Raw genomic sequence first — 20993 nt, 5'->3', positions numbered from 1 at the left:
TACAAATTCTTTACATCTGGATCATAGTGATATAAAAACCCCGCACATACGTTCGAATAAATAACAAGTGGTCGCGTCAAGTGAATATGTGATCGTTGATCCTGTCTTCTAAAAGTCAAGGTTCGACGCGATTTGACATTTGGGGGTATTTTGCAGCTTGGGGCGAGATCATAAAAATGTGGGAGAACAAGCGACGATCAGCTGACTCTTGGACTGGCCAATCACAGGTCGTTGTCAGACTGAGCAGCCAATCAGAGCTTACATAATCAGCTGACCTTGGCAGTGGCCGTTACAGATCACGTGACCACCGGTTTTGCCCCACAGTTCTGCTCTCGTTACGCGATTAAACGTAATCTTGTGTGGGAGAACCAGATGGCTAAGAAGTTATTTTTGGTGGTTTATTTTTGGGTTTTAAACGCAACCTGTTTTGTAGAAAAATTCTATAGATAATTGGTTTTAATTTCAATATAATCGAAGCTTGATGGATTGTAAATTGTAGATTATCTATATTTAAATAAGAGGTAATGTAAAATATAAGTTCAATTATTTCAGGTTCCATCAACTTAAAAATTTACCATATTTCAAAAATATTCTTATTATATTTCATAATTTGCACTGCAATCTACTTAAATGCATTACCCCACAACTTGCTTTGAATAACAGGGTGTCGTTCTCATGGATATTGCAAACATGAATCGTTCTTAAAATAGTTGCAAGGAAAGAATAATTTATCGAGAGAAGACTCATAGCCATGAAATTTGTTTATTGAAGAATCAAAAGCGAGTTTTCGTTATCTTAACTTAAATGTACACAATACAGGTAGTCATTATTCAGGAGCTCACAAAAGGCTTGTATTCATTATTTAGGCTGAGTTGATTTAGATATGCATGTGCTCTTATATGATATTGTTTTGATCAAAAGATTAGTAAAACGTGTGTCATGAATGACTGATCATAATGCATATCTCCAACCAAGAAAATCTCATACAAATGTCGTAGGCCTACTCTTGCAACCCATCAAACTCTTGAAAATTAAAAAGAAACTCACAAATTACCGCAATAAACAGATTTTTAAATCTGTCCTTTGACCTCATTTGTTCGATGTCTCGGATAGCAGGACACAGCACACAGTAGTTGTGGGATGTACAAGGCGCAGTAGCGTGTAGGCCGACCTGTATTGAGCTTTGCTGGTCTCATTCTTTATGTATTTGTAGCATCTGCAAAGATGTTATTGAAATATACAAGCAATTCTCTAAATAAATACGTACGTACCATATGTTCTGTATCGTTAATTATTTGTACTAATTTTCATGTCTTTTATTTTTCCAACAACAAACACTTCAGGAACCTCTCGACCTTTACGGAAAACAGTCTGGCTGAAATTATTTGTTTTACTCCAGTTGTTTCAGGAATATTAAGCTTGTGTATAATGTAAGTAAAAATTTGTTGTCGGTTATAATTTTGAATTATGTTTTTCTACAAGTGTCTTAGGGTCTATAATATATTTTTAGTATCAAAAGTTTTGTTAAAAATTGTTTTAATTGATTACAAAACGGGCTCTAATTTGTAAACACTTTGCCAAACGTTGAACAATACTTTAGTTAGTTGTTAATTGTGTTCAATGAGACAAGTTTACAATATACTATCGTTTAAACTATCAAGAGCTACTAGTTCATAAAATGGATTGTAAATCACATTCAATTTTTTAATAAAGATAAATATTAACATCAATTTAAAATTTCGCAAAGTAAATTAATTAAGTCTAAAAACAGATATTACTATACTGTAAACTTACAAGACGGTAAATACATAGGATGGTAAGATGGTAGACGTTTCTTATTTACTGTTCTTAAATTGAATAACACGTAGGCCTACTGCGTGCTTACCGAACGTTTATGCAGTCTTTTAGTCACCCGGTGTGTGGAAAGCGTAATAATTATCGACTGAATGAATATTTTCACTATTTATCATAGCATTATTTATATGCATAAAATCTTTAAGTGGGTTTTAAAATAGGAGATCAATAAATTTCCTTATGGGAAAGTTACCGTGGTCTTAAACATGAGAACTAGGTCTGGTCTATACAGGGTGATTGATATAAGTGCCAGCTGTTTAATTCGAAAGTTATAAGATATTTAAAAAAAAAAAGTTAAACTGTAACTGCCTTGGATTTTTACTCAAAAGATTTTGATCAGGTTAAAAAAATAATTTTAGCTGCCATTTTCCAATATGGCTGCCAACTTGGATTTTTCTTATGGAAGATCCTATAAATTACGATTTTTTTATGGCGCAGAAGTGTACACCGCAATTATTTTTTCTTAGTTTTTTTTTACGCTGCAACTCCTAAATAATTAGGTTTAGACAAAAAAAGACAAGGATAAAAACGATTTTAAATGACATTGCATTTCTAAAAAATATAAAATATAGGGTCTTCCATAAGAAAAATCAAAGTTGGCAGCTATATTGGGAAAATGGCGTCTAAAATATTTTTTCAACTTTACGACATTTTTTAAAATAAAAAAAATCCAAGCCGGTGTTACAATTTAACATTTCGTGATATCTTACTAATATTATAAATCTGAAAGTTTGTGAGTTTGTGTGTATGTTTGTGTGTATGTTTGTGTGTGTGTTTGTGTGTGTGTTGCTCAATCACGCATAAACTACTAGACGGATTGGGCTGAAATTTGGCATGATGATAGCTCACATTCCCGATTAACATTAAAGCATATTCTTATCTCAAAAATCCTTTCGGGCTCCGCCCCAGTGGCTCTGTAGTTCCCCATGTTAACCTTATGATTTTTCATATTTAAAAGGAATTAATGAATCTTAACAGCTGTTTCAATTAAACAAGTTGGTTCTGTTCTATGATGTTCAATAGCAAGTTACAAGGATTACCAACAGGGTGCAGCACTATTATTTTTTTTAATTTATGACAACAGCTAATTTCCAACCAAAAGGTGAGTGAGCGTAGCGAACGAACTTCAACCTGGAGGCGAGTTAGCGTAGCGAACGAGCTAACCTGAAGGCAAGTGAGCGCAGCTTACGAGCTCCAACCTAAAGGTGAGTGAGCGTAGCGAACGAACTTCAACCAGGACGTGAATGAGCCATGCGAATACTTATGAAGTTAAACGGGGCAAAGCCCGCGGGTACAGCTAGTTCCTTATAAATTTCGAATAAAACAGCTGGCACATTTATATCAATCGCCCTGTATGTACTATACTTAAAAATAAGGCTTAAAGTTCCTTGGTTTAATATTAGACAAACCCCTTCGTTTTTATGACCGTATCGACAGTGTGTGTATGAGGGTTGGTTCCGGTATCTTTCTTTTAAAACAATTGTCAAAGTTTTCTGATCAGAAATCTCTCGTTTAGTATACGCAGTGCCGGCATGGGGATGTGAGAATAGAAGTACCAGATTTCTATTTCGACTTCAAAAGAGAGCAATTGGAAACATCTTTAAAATCAGCTCACGAACTTCATACAAACATTTTTTCAGTCTTCAAATATTTCAACTTTTCCATGCATATACATCCTTGAAACACTCTCTTTTCTGAAAAAGAACATTTCCATCTTTTCAAGCTCCAGATCATGTCCATATTCTTTGCGAAACAGTCCTAATCTTCAGATACCAAAACATTCAACCACCTCTTTCAAAAAAACATATTTATTATAACGGTATGCTGCTTTTCAATGCATTGCCAACCCATCTAAAAATTGAGTCAAACCCTGTTGTTAAAAAAAAAACATCACTGCGAAAATTACTGGTGTCCAAGTTTTACTACCGTGTCCGTGATTTTATTGCTGATGGGTAGTCATAGGCATATGGTATGCTTGGCTCATAAATTGATTACATTTAAATATTGTTTAGTTTAGTAGGCCTAGTTATTTTATAGTTTATAAGACACTCTGTATTTTTTAATGTATATTGACTTAGCCAATGCATTAATTTAAATCTGGCCAAATAAATTACTTATGACTTATGAGTTATAGGCTACCAAGAAACCAAAAAAAACGCCTGTTCTAATTGTTACATATGTCGTAAATACATCCGTTGGAATTCTAATACGTACAATTAATTGTTTCAGTATTTATAAGATTTCGCTCGACCTCATAGTATAAATTATTTTAGTCGTTCTCCATCGTGTTCTGCCCAAGACCGTATCACTGCCGGTTTTACGGTGAGTTGGATCTCAAGTGCAGAAAAAGTTGTACTCGAGTGAATACATCGAAAGTTTAGGTGGAAATTACATATATGTGAAAACACATTTAATTTATTTTCATTTGTAATAACGCTTCTCAAAATTATTTTATTCTTTCCTGTCTTTGTGATTATTCTATCTAACACATTTGGGAAACTAGAGATACCTTACCCCATTCGATTAATTGATAATTAATCAATGTGTTGCATGTCATTAGGTATTGGTGTGAGAAAATAGGTATAAAGGAAATGTAGGCCAAACAAAAGTAATTGAAAATTAAAGTACGTACAGATATATTTTTGTTATAAACCAATTTCACTTTCATAATTCCAAATGTGTTTATGCCTACAAGGTGTGTGAAACATAGACTAGAACACTTGTCTATCACGATGGAGGTGCCCGACATCGCCAACGTCTGGTCTTCAGTTCACTGTTCAGTATCCCAAGGGACTACTGCTCAGCTCGCGTGGCGGTCGTATACTTTACGACTGACAGGACGGGACGTGCTTCATCGTTTACGACGCAACAGAGCTGACGAGTTCACACCGTTCGCGGCAGATTTTACCATAAGTTGGGTGAAATTTTACAATACTTCTAAATGGGTTTCAAATGTTGTATACACATTGCTTCTTGTAGATAAAAAAGATCTATATTAATCATACTTTTGACGGTTGATTTTTTAGTGTTAAGTTTCAAGGGTTAAATCAAATCGCAAAAGTACCTGTTGCTAATTTTTAAGCACTATGCTCGTCCCAGTTTGTGGATAAACGAAACGAAGTGTGCCAACACTTGACATGTTTACACTAACACTACAATTAATTTCAGAATAATTTGAAATACATCACGTAGTGTTGGATCACGGGTTTATTGCAACCTCAATTTTCCTGAGCTTTGCATGTAAATAAAAAAACACCATTGTAGAGAAAACCATAAATAATAATCGTTTGACATAAATGTTTATATTAATAATGTGTAATACAAATATTCTGGTATACGTAGTTTTCTCAACAAGCATTTCAGTAGTTTCTAATTTTATAGCGAAGCAAAAGATAAGATCAAACAAATAAAAATGCTTAATTCATATCAAAACTGTAAGCTTTTCATTAAATAAGTAGCTCTGGATTCAAAAATTGCAATAGAATACTGTTACATAAAATTATTGATAATTTACCTTCAAACGACCCTTATGCATTTTTATTCGTGATGTGTCCAGTATTATGTGAAATTACCTTGTAATATTAAACGAGTTGTTCACTCACTCGTATTCTAAATACAATACGGTAGTCAACTTTTTATGTATAAATCTTATTTATGCAGGAGGATCCCGTAACAGTGCCATAAATCCACAAGCTCGTCAAGATCTTATTCTCCGCGCGTCGTTATACGCTAGTGTTCCATTAGAGTTGGGAGGCTTTTAGGTTGTGTTATGACAGTATATGGTATATGCTTTATGGTTTATGGCGACGACGTAGTAAATATTCTATAAAAGGATGTATATAGGTATAAATTGTAATTTATATTTCTTTCCTTTATAAAACAGGTGTAAGTATAGAGGTGTAAGTTTATACTTTACAAGATTTTTAACTACTATACAGTAGTTTTAGTAAAAATGTTTGGACACTTTAAAATAAAAATTGGAGACATTTGTGATTTAAAAGTACTGTTTAGTACGAACCAAAGTATTATTGACTACAATCATAGTTAAAAACAATATAGGTTTAGTTTTAAAGTGAGAGGAGGGAAAGAAAATGCTTTTAAGCACACAGTTGGGTAGCCTGTAGTGTGAGACTCCTGTAGTAAAACATATAGAACAGACCATTAAGTAATTCGAAACCACTTACTCCCCTCAAACATTAGTTTCATTAATAGATTTTCAAAAGAAAATGATTTATTTTTTCCTAGTGAGGTAACAGAAATAAACAACAGCATACACGTCATCAAATGTTTATTGCACCTGTTGAAACTACTTTAATTCCACGTACGGGCTTCTGCCTGATAGCAATATTTCTTCTTATTACTCATGTGGTTTTTAAGACCTCTAAAAATTTAGTAGATAGTTTTTTATTGATGAAATAGTTACAATCAAATAATCAGGTTTTCTAAAAACACTTGCTAATTGTTTTACAAAACATTATTGAGAAATGAAATACTTATACATCATTTTTTTTACTCGAATTTCATTATCAAAAGGGGTTTTGGTTACAAGTTAGTAATATAGGTGTGGTAGTGTATCTAATGGTTAATGTATATGTTTGTCTGATTAAGTCTTTTATAATCTGCGTTCCAACGTATAGTTTGCTAATGTCTTTTAAAACGCCGTCAACAAATAATATGCTTAAATTCCTTATTTCAGAAATTTTTGTTCTGATTTTTTGAAAATTTGGAGTACACACAAATATCATCATTTATGGCTTGGGCTTTTAATAGCTTTGACCTAGGATCACTTGCAAAAATATATGTTCTTAAGCGTAATATTAAAATGTTCTTGTAACATTATTTATATCGTAGCTCGTTTAATTTTGGGAATAGGACAGAAATGTAGCTGCAACAATAATGTAAGAATATTGCACTTGTTTATTATTAATATTGCACATTTTACATTTGAAAGATTCAGGTAAAAAGTAATTCTATTGGTATTCTACTGAATTATCAGTAGACTGCAGGAACTCCGGTGTAAGGGTAGGCTCCACCCAAGTAGCCGGCTGCAGCTCTGTAAGGGTAGGCAGTAGCAGCAGCGGCAGTGTAGGGGTAGGCGGCGGCAGAGTAGGGTGCTGTGTATGGTGCAGTGTATGGCGCAGTGTATGGAGCAGTGTATGGCGCAGTGTATGGAGCAGTGTATGGGGCAGTGTATGGAGCAGTGTATGGAGCAGTGTATGGAGCTGAGTAGGGTGCGTTGTAGGGATAAGCACCAGCAGAATAGGGGTATGATCCTGAAAAGTATACAAATTGTTATTAATATTTAAACCTTTATATCTAAAATACTATTATGCTTAGTTAAATGCACTTCTTCCAAATCTTGGTGCACCCCTACTATTGTTACCATCGGGCTATCAGTTGACTAGTGGTCTCCGACTTGAGGTCTACATAACACAGTAACGAAACCAGAGTTTGGAAACAAAACTAACAAATGCCAATGGTGTTTAAGCAAATACAAGGTCATACAAGTAAGGAATGCATCCCTTGAATGGTCCTTTATTTAGCTTGTACTATTTATATATTAACACATTTTCAGCTTTATTGGTTGAGATGCCTGTTTATTGTTAAGCACGATTGTTTGCTCTCATCATTTATTCTAATAAACAAAACGATATTTTACACATTTCGTCCAATCAAATATACCTTGAGTAAATCAATAAAGTTTTTTTTTACAATCATTTTTAAGTGATATTAACTCTCGACTGTCATCAATAACTACTACTCAGAGAGGAAGTTTTAAAGAGAGTTTGTACAACTGCTGAACAGGTAGAACCTGTATTGTCTTGCTAAAAAATATTTTGTACACAATGCATGTTGACTAAAATAATACAACGCATAATACCATATCCAGAGCCGTAGTATCCACTGTAGACCTGCTTCTTGGTACGGTCGTTGGTGGCTGGTGCAGGGTCGGTGTCGGCCAGGACGGCGGCAACCATCAGGGCGAGGACACACTGTGATAGACAACTGCTTAGTTACTGTATGGGGCCTCATATGTTAGAGGTGGGTTCAAAACACTCCTACTAGTTTATATTGAGCCCCTTTCAACATGAGAACCTTTGTTTTTTATTAATACAACTACGATTTGACTAGATATTAGTGACGTTCACTTCTTTATTAACAAGCAATAATTATTATACTGAGCCCAACGAAATACTTTGTTTACTTGATAGAACTTTGAATAAAATAGAAAATTAAATATAATTTTATAATTTATTCTTGCATTTCTGTAAAAAAGTCATAATTCATAACTTGAAAATTGGTAGTTTAGCTTTCTTTTATAACAAGTATATTGTTTTTGGTATTTGTTTTGTAGTCATTGCAAGGCTATTTCCTCATTATCTTTCATGTATTGACTTACGCTTGCAATTAGGCCTACTTACTTAGTATTATACTATTGCCAGCGTAAAAATCTCTACGCGCACCGTTTTGTTGAATGCATGAAGGTGTAAAATAAATTTCACTAAAATATGGCTTTTTGTGAGTGGTATATATAGTGATATATTTCAGCATAAAAAGTTAGGAAAAAATAACAAAAACTACAATTTACCTTGGTTGGAAAAGTTTTCTTTACATAAAGGTAAGAGAAAACACTGATAAGGGTCAAACTAATAAAATCATGTATCAACTTCCCTTAAAACCCACATTTTAGTTATGCAGTGTGAACTGTTCGTAGTATTTGTTCAATTGATGATTAAATTAATTGCTGAATTTAAGATTTATATGGATTTTTATTGTACTCTTACACCAAAGGCGATTAAAATCGTATATTACTGCTAAAAGAATTGCCTATAGAAAAAATTTAAATCTGTATTTATTGGAATACTTAAAATCCAAAACCCACTCACTAACTCGTTGAAAATAATTTCTAAAGAATTGTTGACATTCTTTATGCTCGTAAATATATAATACAGTGTTCCCACTTCAGCTTTGGAACAATGAACCCAAATGTATTTTATGTATGTACCCTTCTTTTAAAATCGACATTATACCTAATGTATTTTGTTTAATAAGAATCGATTAATTCGTTAATGTAAATAAATAGTGATGAAATAATATCGAGTATAAAACCGATCACAGAAAGTAAGTCCGCAATGGGTAATAAACATATACGATTATTAAAATTTTAATGGGTAAAAGATCGCAATTAATACAACTCTGTAAAGCGTTGTTCTGTGGTTGAGCGCCACTTACAAAGGGAGTTTATTGAATTTAATACGTATTGTTGTGATAATTCTTAGGTTTAAAATGTGTAGAATATCAACACTCTATATAATTGTGTCAGCAATTTGCCTATCTTGATTCTTTACGAGTTGAAAATTGTTTTGTACCTAACATATTATAATGTTTTTACCGTATAATATTTCATTGTTTAGTCTCTTATTTAGACATACGATAATACTAGCTAGAATTGCATACATAAATTTAAGTAACACCATATGGAATAGTTTGACTTAGTCGATTCTGTAGTAGCATCTGCAGCTATAATTTACTTCAGATAATTTACTGTTCCATGAATATCTTCACATTTGTACACATCCCTCGCTTGTTAGCTGTGATATATTAGGTAAACTAGGAACATAAGTCAACTTATTTCACATACTGGTACTCAACCTGGCCATACTCCGTTTTTTCTTAGTTGTTTACTATCTTATTATTGATTTTTTATTCCTCTGATAGTATATCTACACTATATGATACAGTGCGTGGCTCTTGTCTCCTCTTACATTATCTAATAACAAATACAATATTAGGGTATTTTTAACCGAACTGTTGTTTACTTGTTATGAAAGCTTTACTCCATCTTTTTGAAATAATAATCTATGAAACATACAATATGCAATATACGTTTGTTGTTTAGCCCTAAGGTATTTCCAGCTGCTCACTTTTTAAATTTTATTGGCAAAATTTATTTATCATTGTTAACTTGATCTACTTGTAAAAATTTAAGGACGATACTCTTCGAGCTGTGTTTTAATGATTTTATGCTGTCCATTAAATAGTGTAAAGAATCAATAATAATAAAGCATGAAACTTATAAAGCGTGTTATATATATTTTTGTTTTTTATCAAGCTTTGTTTGGATTTTTTTTTATTATATTATTTTACTTTTTGTACAATTAAAGCACAAAAACGGCTTAGGCATTGCTTTAGAATTAAATTTAAGAAAATTTTATATGCTCAGAAAGATCCATTTTGTATTTTATTTTAATAAATAATATATTAATAACACTCACCACAATCTTGAAGGACGCCATGTTAGGATAGTCAGGTCTTAGGAGGAGAACTGATGAAGGGACTAGAAGGTACTTGGATTATATACCCTGAAGATCCCCTCCTAGTTTGACATTTCATCGACCTTGTGCTGTACTTCGTCGAGATGCGGTCATATGGGAAATGAGCTCTTCGCCCGATAGCTGATAAGGGTAACTATACTTGATGATAACATCTGCAGAAGGCGAGACCGATACGGCGCGCCGAGACCCGCCTGCACACTGCACAGTGGAGGTGTTATTGTTAACATTCTGAGGTGGGAAGTGACAATAAGGAAGTGATAGAATATCAATACTCAAGCTACTCGTCAAACGATATGTCTCCACAATAAAGATCCCGTGTGTAATCGTTTTAACCTGTAGGTCCATTCTTTTACACGGTTAGTTGAAAACTGACAAACAAACTACTTTAAGTTGTTACTTTAAGTTGTTCAATGTTGCACTAACAATACAAACTTTTATGTCGAGTTCATAGCTAAGGAAAAGGTTTTTTTTTAAAGTAGGCGATGTATACAATGTTATTAAACTTTGAGTTGCAGTTTACATAAAAATATATTGTATCTTGAAAATAATTCTCAAAGCTTAGTTAAAAACTCAGGGGCAGATAGAATTCTACTTTTTTCCATTGTGCAATATTATTATTTGTTTTGTTTAAACCAGCTGTGTGGAGTTGTGAAATCAAGTGGTTTTTTTTCTTTTTTTCAATAATTCTGCTAGTTTAAATTGAAATGTCAACCGCAAAATATAAACTTTATGAGTTTTCTAGTGTTTGCCATAGAGAACTATCAGTGAAAATTCCAAATAAAGTATTAACACTAAAACTTTGAAAGTCCACAGGACATAGCCCAAGGTAGTATATAAGAAGAGGAATAAGCCTATGTGTTAACCAGGTATACACTAACAGTACCTTCATATGAAATTTTAATTAAATCGATTTGGTGGTTCTGGTGTGATTTAGTATATTTAGTATTAGTTAGTAGTTACGGGTGATAGAAAACTGTTAAAGAGGTTCTACCTCCATCACCAGATTTGATAGAAGTACGAGTTGTAAGACCAGTAGATCGCTTCATAGCAAGTGTACAGGTATATAGGTACAACGAGGTACCGGTACTATAGAGCAAGTGATATGTAACCATACATACACTCCCTAGTTCCAGTGTTATACCTTTCGTTCACTAATACTGTTTTATTTGTTTGTCCTCATTCATCAAGATGCAGTAATCCCTTTCAAGTAGTTAAACATTCTTTAGATGATGTTTTATAAATACAAGAGATAGATTTTATGAGATAGATGTTGGTAATTTTAAGAATAATAGGCCTACTTGTAAAGATTAATTTAAAAATATAAAAAAAACTTTTGTGTTATGTTACAGGTCTGTATTACTAAAGCTGTACATTGAGTCGAATGGAAATAGGTAGTAAGTAACCCATTAAATTAAATTATTGTGTGTCGTCAAAACGTATAGTATACTTAAAACCATAGCTGTACCGTAACGTTACTTGTAAGTGGTAGTAACATTATTTCGCATCAAAGGAGATGCGATTGATTGTTTAAGTTTTCTCTCTATATTTTGGAACATTGTTACTAGAGTCTTTTCTGTTCAGTTTCCAAACATTTTTGAATTGAGTAATCAGAGTCAACATACGAGCTGGTCAAGCTTTGACGTGATAGGTCACTCGTTGCGCGGTCCGGGAGCCAAATCTGATAGTATCTTCAATATCGTTTATAAAATATTACCTGGACGTGAACACAACGTCACCTAATTCACTCGCGCCTCGACAACAAATGTTGCATTTTACATTTAGTATTATTTAATATTGTCAACAATGTTGTGTTCAATTTGTAAACGTGTTCTAGAAGTGTACATTACATTGCCTATCTTCTCGCACCTCTTAACCCAAACGCTGTGTTTAACTCTCAACATAAGATTGTAAAAAGATTCTAAAAAGGTGCATGACATAACTATCTATTTTGAAACTCTACAAATAATGGTTTGTTCAAACTGTAACATCATTATGAACATGTTCAAAAGGTTTACACTGCATAAGCTATATAGTCGCACCTCCACAATCAAACGTTGTGTTTATCTTAGAAAATCAACGCAAAAACCTTCTTGAAGTGAAGTTTTTGTTGAAAGTAACTTTAATGGAAAGGAACTAATTTTTATCAGCTGAATTAAGTGATATTTCAAGTATATATATATGTAGTTAAATAATCACTCATGCTGTAAGTTGGTTCCCCGAAACACGTTAATAATGGAACTCTAATCGTATGAACAGTAATTCCCTTTTTAGAACGATTTATTTAAACTGTTCCTAAATTCTACACATATTTTTAACTACGACAGTCTTTTTAAGTAGCCGTTTAACTTCAGTTATTAGAATTGAACTTCAACTAATGAGCTGTTCAGGCAAATTCAATTAATTGTTAAGTGGTTCAATTAGTGTTTGGTACAATGTTTCGTAGAATCACTGTCAGTAGCAACGAGAGGTAATAAACGAAAACATAACCTCTCTTATGAGTAGTGATTTTTAGGCATTAAAACACTGTCATAAATAAAGTAGTGTACGCATTTCGCGTAAATCGTGTTAACGACACTCGCTGAAGATTTTAAGGCACTCGCCGAGGCTCGAACCTTGAATTTTCTACTCGTGTTGTTAACACTATCCTTACGCAATTTTTGCCTAAGCTACTATTTCACAATAGTTCCCTGTATTAGTTTTAGTAGTTTTAGTATTATAGTATTTTTAGTACCTATTTTAGTTTTAGTAGTTTTATTAGTATTATTTTCCACAGTTCATAGTCATTTGATTGTATTTTGTCAGTTCCACTAACTACAACGTTTGATCTCTTACATCAGTTGGTAGACTATAAAGGTGTAGCTAGACTAATTAAGAGCCATGACAACGCTGATCGTAGATACGTCCAAATGTTTCAACCACAATTCATCTCCTGGCCCAACACAGCCCTACACATACCTAAACCGGTTTCAGCCTCGCAATGGCAGAGGCTGAGCAATCCACATTTTATTTATTCGTCTACCTTTACAAAATGGCGTAACTTATGAGGTAGTTCGAAAGTATGTAGGCTCTAAATATCACTCACGAAATTTATGGAAATCTAAGTTTGCCCGAGTTTTGGAAAATATTTAACTAATACTGTCATTACTGAATGCACATAAGAAAGTATACAACTTTGACCATTGTTTGAAATTCATTTATCATATCTACGAAACAGGTTTTTATGAGGTGTGTTTAGTGGTAACTCGAATGTGAACAATCAGCCTACCTATGAAACGCTAGGGTTTAGATAGCTTTGTGCTAATAAATAGTCCCAAACTATATCGAGTACTCATTTTTACAATAAGTAAATAAGCAATCAAATTAATTTTGAATCTCTAACTCTTTTAAATGTTCATATCTTCTAGCAGCTGCATTATATATATAGAATTACTAAAACATTTCAAATACTGAACAAACAGTGTACGCCATACGTTCATGTAGCAATGGCTTATTGATTATCATATTGTTTTATTATTTACAACAAATAACCCAAGATATGTAGAATATGAGAGATTATTTAGTTTTTATCTATTTAAACGATTTATTAAACAAAATTAAATTTATGTTATAAGAATTTACCTAATACTGTATATCAAATAAATTTCAATAGTATAATATCTTTTGATTTGAATCACTTGTTCTGGGTGGGTTTGACATTAAATAAGATTTCAGTTCTTATTAATAGTGTTATTTCCATGTGTGGTATAAACAATAATGACAATCCTCTGATATTTCACCAAGCATCTCTAGGCTGTATCAAGTGTAGCCTATAGTAACTTACGAGCTGGTTATCTTACTCGCAGCTCGTAAACTAGCCCAGTGACTCACCCAAGTTGTCCTATAGCTAATATTAAAAAGGCTGGAAACGACGACTTTAGCCTCGATTTTTAACGCAACTCACACTATATATAAGCGGAAAAGATTTTTAAAATAACCTAGAACACTATCTATTTGTGAACATACGTCAAGTTTGATTAGTCTTGATGGTGTCGTTGGAATTGGTTAATATTGTGCCACCAACTAGTTCAGGCCAATATTGGTGGCACAATATTAACCAATTCCAACGACACCATCAAGACTAATCAAACTTGACGTATGTTCACAAATAGATAGTGTTCTTGGTTATTTTAAAAATCTTTTCCGCTTATATATAGTGTGAGTTGCGTTAAAAATCGAGGCTAAAGTCGTCGTTTCCAGCCTTTTTAATATTAGCTATAGGACAACTTGGGTGAGTCACTGGGCTAGTTTACGAGCTGCGAGTAAGATAACCAGCTCGTAAGTTACTAAAGGCTGCACTTGAAGACTTTTAGTATTTAGTAATTTCCTAGTACAGTATGTACATATTTATGTTGAATATACAATTCATGCAGCTCATGTTCTGCACGATAAAGATTTCTTTTTAATAGTTTGTTGTGACCCCAGGTTGAACTATGACATATACTGGTAGTTAGGATGGATAAAAAGAAAATTGAGCAAAGCTTCTCTAAAGGCATGTAACGCGGTACAGTATTTTGTTATGCCTTTGTTTACGCCAGTGGCATTTCGATTTAAAGTTGTGTGAGAACAACGGTCAAGCCGAAACCACCTACCGAGAACACCGGAAATAGAACTCGTCTCGTGTACAACATTTGCATAACAATAACGAAATCTTTAATTCTGTATCGGGATTGTCAAAAATATGATCAAAATAACATTCTTTTACAACAATTTACATTTGGATTCTACATGGTAATTTCCAATCATTTTTTGTAAAGTTTTTATTTAATTTTTTTCTGGTTAACACCATGTACAACCAAAAATTATGAAATAATTATTCATGCAAGGTTTAGTAAGTACGTTTATTGTATAATTGATTTAAGGGAAACGACTGTTAAGAGTTTCTGAACAAAGAGCGAATTTTGTACATGAGTTTTAAGATTAATATTGCCAACAATCAAATATTCAGGTACTGAAATAACTTAATTGTTTAAAACTTTGCAATATAATGCCAAACTTAGTCTACAATAAACTGAGAACACTCTTATTAAAACACCCTTGAAACTAAAATCTTTAAAACTAAATAAAATTACGTAGATCTATGGTAAGTTTACAAAAAATGATATTTAGTAAAATAAATGACTTTTATTTGTATCTGCTTTCCAAACAATTTTAAACATTTTGAAGCCAATCAAATTAGGAACAAAATCCGGGATGAAATTAATCCAGAAATACATAGTTGGTCAGTGTTCAGTAGAAGGCGCGGGCAGCAGCGTATGAAGGGTAGGCGGAGTAGGCAGAGGCGGCGTAGGGGTAGGCCGCTGAGGGGTAGGCAGCGGAGTAGGCAGAGTATGAGGCGGGGTAGGCAGCAGAAGAGTAGGCAGAGTATGAGGCGGGGTAGGCAGCTGAAGAGTATGCAGAGTAAGGGTAGGCACCAGCAGAGTATGCAGAGTAGGGGTAGGCACCAGCAGAGTATGCGGGGTAGGCACCAGCAGAGTATGCAGAGTAAGGGTAGGCTCCTGGAACATACAAAAATTAAGGGTATCGGCAATCTAGCACATGTTTTCTCCTATTAGCTTGTCAACAACCCTTATCCTGCGGTGAGAGTAACTATTGTACTTTATGGGTAAAATCAAGTAATATAACTTCCGAACAGTAATTTTTCAGCAATCCTTGCTTAGAATCAAGAGGGCTATAACATACCAAATTTTAGTTTTAATCGTTTTGGTCGTTTTTTTAATTTGATTTTGCAATTATTTTATTGGTTTTTATAAGAAAATAATGAAAAACATTGAAATGCCCAACTTTTATTCTAGCTATGGTGTGGATCTTAAAATAAGAAGTTATTTTGTGCATTGAAGCTTTGATGTACAATACGAAGAAAATTGTTAAAACTCTTCGTTTTCAATTTTTCATGTTTTTCTTATGGAAAAAAACTGTTGTGTGGTATATTATCAATTGATTCTGATAAAACTTGATAAATTTATTTATATCATCCAATACTATTGCATTTTAACTTTTATCCTTCCCCGTTTTGGTGCTCGTATAATCTTATGTTATTTTTAAAATCTGGAATAAAGTTTGTTTGTTTTATGAAAATATTTTAGTTACAATTTAAAAAGACTAAAATTTGCTTAGTCTGCAGGTTTGCTGCAGCGGGGTATTTATATTAACCTAATGTTCATTACAAGGAGTAAAGTTCAGCGTTCCCAAAAACGATTGATTACGTGAATTAGCATTAAGTCATAAATACCCCACCCAAGGCAGGAAACCTGCCGACTAAGCGAATTTCCATTTGCTCAGAGTTGGTCAGATTTATTCCATTTTTCAATAACATTAGATTTAGCGAGTACTCAGGTTTGCTGCTACAGGAAGAGTAAGTATGTGTGTATTTGTAGTTTCCTTTTGAATGACGGATTTATTCCCTCTTTAAATAAATTAGGTTCAATAAGTAATTAGGTTAAGCAACAGAGAAGGAAAAAATTAGGTTCTTTGAAAAATTTCAATGTCTTTGTATGTTGTGAATTATATTTTCTATGGAATAAAAGTTAGAAAACCAATTTGTTACTATAAAACTCCGTTTCATAGTTCGATCGAAAGGCTGTATGTTCCTTATTTAGTTCACGAACAATAAGTGTTGGTTCATTAGTTGAAATTGAATTATATACTATTTTACTATACTATTTTATAATCGAGGTGGTGTATGTCTGTCTGTCTGGACAGCTGTCACGACTAAATACTAAACCGATACAGCCAAAATTAAGCACAAAGATGGTCCACATATCTAGGAATTTCTTAGGCCAATTCACTTCCCTCAGTTCCTCTCGGGATACGCCTTTTAGTCCAGTCAAGGAATGAGGTGTAGAGTGCGTGAGCAGGTAACTAAGCGATTCCTTCAGAAACTTGTTCAGGGGGCTTAGGGTGTTAACATACCAAAAGTCCTGACTCCTAGGTGAGTTAGAAATTACTGAAAATTTTGTCAATATTTCTAGAATATCAGTTATATTTCCTTTGGGCGGATAGGATTCGCCCCATTTCGCATACTAATTTACATGTATTTCTTATGGAAGGAGTATTTTAATAAGATATCAATTAAATAAGTTATAACTCGTAATCTGTTGAGCCAAAATAAACACATTATATACTTTTCATGGAGAAAATTTAATCTTCTTCAATTTTATAATTTACTATAGTATACAAAAAGTTGATAGTTTTCGAGATATAATCAAAAAACCCAAAATGCGTACCTTTTTCCCCCCCTTTTTCCCCCCTCCACCCCCTGGCTCACCACCTAGGAGTCAGGACTTTTGGTATGTTAACACCCTAAGCCCCCTGAACAAGTTTCTGAAGGAATCGCTTAGTTACCTGCTCACGCACTCTACACCTACTTTTGGATCATTCATTGACTGGACTATTTGGATGTCCAAGGTTTTTAGGTGAGGTTTCAAAAGAAAATATTAATAATTGGTCTCCATGGAAGCATGAGAAAACTCACAATGTTTACTTTTGAGTTGATATTTCAAGGTAAACATTCAGAACTGCCAAATTTCACAATCAATTCAGGTAGCTGATCTAAATAAATTAAATATAGGCTAATACTTTACACAACTATGTGGTAGGTGTATTTATTCTAAAACTATTTAATTGATTATGGAAATAAAAAATGATTCTCTAACCGTTGTTGCATCAACCAAGGCTCTGCTTTAGATTGATTAAAGTGTCTGTCATAAAAATAATGCTATTGATATAATTTAATGTAAACAGAAGGACAATTACAATGTACTTTATACTTTTTTATATACATTTGGTGTCTATTTGTTTTATAAATTCAAACTAGTAGTTACCACTTAATAAGTGTTTAGATTAGGTGGTATATCTTCCCGTTGCGAATCACGGGTACAGCAGCTAGTATAAATATATAAACGACATCAGTACAAAGTATGAACTTTTATTTATAAATATAGATGAATTTGAGCGAATGGTGTTTTGGCCTACGAGGGGCATCAAAGTAATAAATAAATTAGTCCTGGTACAAGGTATTATCGTGAGAAACATGATACTTTGGATAGCTGATTTCCTTTAGGCTAAGTGGAATTTTCTAAAAAAACATGATCTGTTTTGGACGAAACAACTTTTTTCTTCTACAAAATTAAGATATAGTTGAATTTTATAGATAGTTTTTTTATGCACAGTAACTTATGGCATCATTATAAAAATCTATTTTAATTTAGATTGTGTAACATTTTATTATTGCTATTTAAAAAAAAACTTATTTTTAACTGTCTTATTTACAAATCAAAAATTAACACTCATAGTTTTGATACTACTTGTGTGTGTATTGATACACTTGTATAAGTTAATAGCATAAATGACTGACCGTATCCGTAGTATCCTCCGTAGATCTGCTTCTTGGACCTGTCAGCGACACTGGAGTCCTCGGCCATGACGGCGGCGGCGGCTAGAGCCACGACGAACTGTAACATTACAGTTCAACTGTTACAGGCTTAACTATAATCTGGATATGATATAATGCACAACTTCAAGTAGACTACATAAAAAGTATATTTTATCTATATTTTTATGAATTGATTTAATACAAACGTAAGCAATTATAATCACTCTAAACAAAAACTAAATGGAGTTTTAAATTTTTAAATCATCAAACTTTTTATAATCTTGGCATAGTGGGTGGGAGGAGGGAAATGATCCCGCTGAGATTTAAAAGTTTTCATTCGATTACTTTGGAGTACACCCCGAGCCTGTTCCATCATTTCACTTTACGTTTTGTATCATTCAATCTAGAAACACAATGCTTCTAAAATAACAGCACTAGCCAGGTAGCCGTTTTTGTTTGCGTTAGGGGAGAAAAATGTTAGAAATATTTTAGTTAATAAATTATAATGGGGACGTACTACACAGAAGTAAGGGACCATTTAAATGTTTTTTTTATAACAAGCTTGCTTTTACTAATGTAATTGCAGTGTCTATAAAAGCTACACGAACATTCCTAAAAACTTACTCAACACAATGAACGTCCAAAAATCAAACTTATAACTGAATTTTAAAAACTCTGCAGTTGAATTGAAAAGGAATCATATTATATAGCATGCAAAGCATTTAAAAGAAAATAAATTAAAATAACTTAAAACTTAAATTAATCAAGTCAGTTGTATTTTATTCATTTATTTACTTCGAACGTTTATTTTATTTATTTTTTACGTAAGCAACATGATTATGACATAACTGCCAAAAGTAGTAGTTGCTAAATAGAATTCCTTCCAAAAAGTGTAGTCAGTAAATAATTCGTTTCTAATATTAAAATAGAAACCGTAACCACTATTATTTCTATCATATATAAAAGTCAATTAGCACGACTACTCGGAGAATATTTTAGTGAAAACCCAACCAGGTAAATGGAAATTGGCTTAGTCTGTAGGTTTGCCGCTGTGGGGGTATTATTTCGCTTAATAATTATTTAGCCATCCCACATAGTTCATTAGTGTATTTAAGTAGGCCTACCACACTAAATCCATTTTCGTGGATTTATTTGCGAACTTAACAAGTTAAGTTATAATTAATTGTTATTAACAATAAACTCAAGTTTTAAGGAGTGAATACGGTTGCCTTCATTTTACAACCCTTTTAAATTTAATAAATCATGGCAAAAAGATTAACAAATGTTGTACTAAAACGTAATATTTTCTTTTTCGGCGCTTCTTATATACACCGATAAAGCTTTATTGATGTGGCAGTGTTAGTATTGGATTAGAGAGGACCAAGTAAATCGCTATATTGTATGTATGGGCACCGGTAAGCTGAACGAAGTGACAATGAATCGAGGTCCATGAATGTGACAAACATGTCATTATTAACGGAGTTAATCAACTCCAAAAAATATTGAAGTCAAATGTTCTAATATAACTCTAGTCAAAACGCAATAGAAAACACATCTTGACCTTAAAAATGTCGATTTTGGTTTACAATTCGCTAGCCTATTCGAAATTGTATTCTTAAAAAAATCAAATAGTCTAAGGGTGCGGATTATATGACTAAATGTGGCTTACAATTGTTTTAACAAAAATAAAACACGGTAAAATTAATAAATGTTCAGCAATGGCAATGTTAATATCACTATACAAAACTCAGGTCTGTAATTAAAATTCAATAATTATTAATTATTACAAAAAACTAGTATGAAAAATAAATTTTTACTAACGGTAGAATGATGGCAGACAGCACACTAGATATAAGTAAAAGTAAGGCAAAGTAGATTTACCAGAATCTTGAAGGCGGCCATTGTTGTTTCGGGGCTGTTCTGTGCTGGACTGAACTGATAAGGACTGTAGGGTTTATCACAGTTTTATACCCTCAAGTCGTGTACCCCCTCCAGATGGGATGCCTCTTCCCTGGCGTCCTTCGCTGAGCCCCACCGACGCCGACGCTTTTGGAAAAAAATGCCGAGCAGATGCCAAACGGTTCTAGAACATGTGTCGATGGCACAAAAAGCCGTCCTAATGATCTGTGTGATCTTTGTTTGTTTTGGATCGTGGACATTCAAAGAAACCTTGAATTGTGTGGTTCCCGTTCTCTCTTGATCCTGGAGAGTAGTTTTATTCGTTTAGTACTTATTAGGTCCTATGACATTTAAAAATGTGTTTACAACTTGATTTTCTGATTTATAGTTTTGAATTAGTTATGAATAACTTGTTATATTTTTTTTTCGAACCGTAAACCTCAATGCTCTTATGTGTACCTTAAAATGAGATTATTTTGACCTTTGACAAGAAG

At 33.2% G+C, this 20993-nt stretch overlaps 3 protein-coding genes across 5 annotated transcripts in view; 1 reads left to right on the top strand and 2 right to left on the bottom strand.

The window, feature by feature from the left end:
* The window catches only part of LOC128992984 (GTP-binding protein Di-Ras2), a 291630-nt gene that overhangs the window by 174165 nt on the left and 96472 nt on the right, over positions 1-20993 (top strand). The gene's annotated exons all lie outside the window — the stretch shown is intronic.
* On the bottom strand, positions 6752-10238 carry LOC128993219 (TM2 domain-containing protein DDB_G0277895-like). Of its 2 annotated transcripts, XM_054417106.1 has the most exons (4): positions 10131-10238; positions 7736-7847; positions 7006-7127; positions 6752-6969 (listed from the first exon to the last, which is right to left on the bottom strand). In XM_054417106.1, the coding sequence occupies exons 1-4, from the start codon at positions 10149-10151 to the stop codon at positions 6847-6849; spliced, it is 378 nt and encodes a 125-aa protein (XP_054273081.1). In that variant the 5' UTR covers positions 10152-10238; the 3' UTR covers positions 6752-6846. The 2 variants fall into 2 exon arrangements, with proteins under 2 accessions (XP_054273081.1, XP_054273001.1); XM_054417026.1 differs by having other exon boundaries at positions 6752-7127.
* On the bottom strand, positions 15331-20587 carry LOC128993348 (vitelline membrane protein Vm26Ab-like). The gene is made up of 3 exons (XM_054417232.1): positions 20482-20587; positions 18583-18679; positions 15331-15724 (listed from the first exon to the last, which is right to left on the bottom strand). The coding sequence occupies exons 1-3, from the start codon at positions 20500-20502 to the stop codon at positions 15456-15458; spliced, it is 387 nt and encodes a 128-aa protein (XP_054273207.1). The 5' UTR covers positions 20503-20587; the 3' UTR covers positions 15331-15455.

This window comes from Macrosteles quadrilineatus, unplaced genomic scaffold (assembly GCF_028750875.1).
Source record: "Macrosteles quadrilineatus isolate MER2022 unplaced genomic scaffold, UCM_ALF_1.0 Scaffold_1__1_contigs__length_201487025, whole genome shotgun sequence".
Classification (NCBI taxonomy): domain Eukaryota; kingdom Metazoa; phylum Arthropoda; class Insecta; order Hemiptera; family Cicadellidae; genus Macrosteles; species Macrosteles quadrilineatus.
Note: the sequence above shows the minus strand (reverse complement) of the source record. Positions and strands in the feature narration are given on the sequence as shown.

Coding starts and splice junctions, on each gene's coding strand:
- LOC128993219 (XM_054417026.1), bottom strand. CDS start 10,151: ATGGCGTCCTTCAAGATTGTG. Junction 7,848..10,130: donor TGGCGTCCTTCAAGATTGTG/GTGAGTGTTATT, acceptor TGTCTATCACAG/TGTGTCCTCGCCCTGATGGT. Junction 7,128..7,735: donor ATACTACGGCTCTGGATATG/GTATTATGCGTT, acceptor TATACTTTTCAG/GATCATACCCCTATTCTGCT.
- LOC128993348 (XM_054417232.1), bottom strand. CDS start 20,502: ATGGCCGCCTTCAAGATTCTG. Junction 18,680..20,481: donor TGGCCGCCTTCAAGATTCTG/GTAAATCTACTT, acceptor GTAATGTTACAG/TTCGTCGTGGCTCTAGCCGC. Junction 15,725..18,582: donor CGGAGGATACTACGGATACG/GTCAGTCATTTA, acceptor TGTATGTTCCAG/GAGCCTACCCTTACTCTGCA.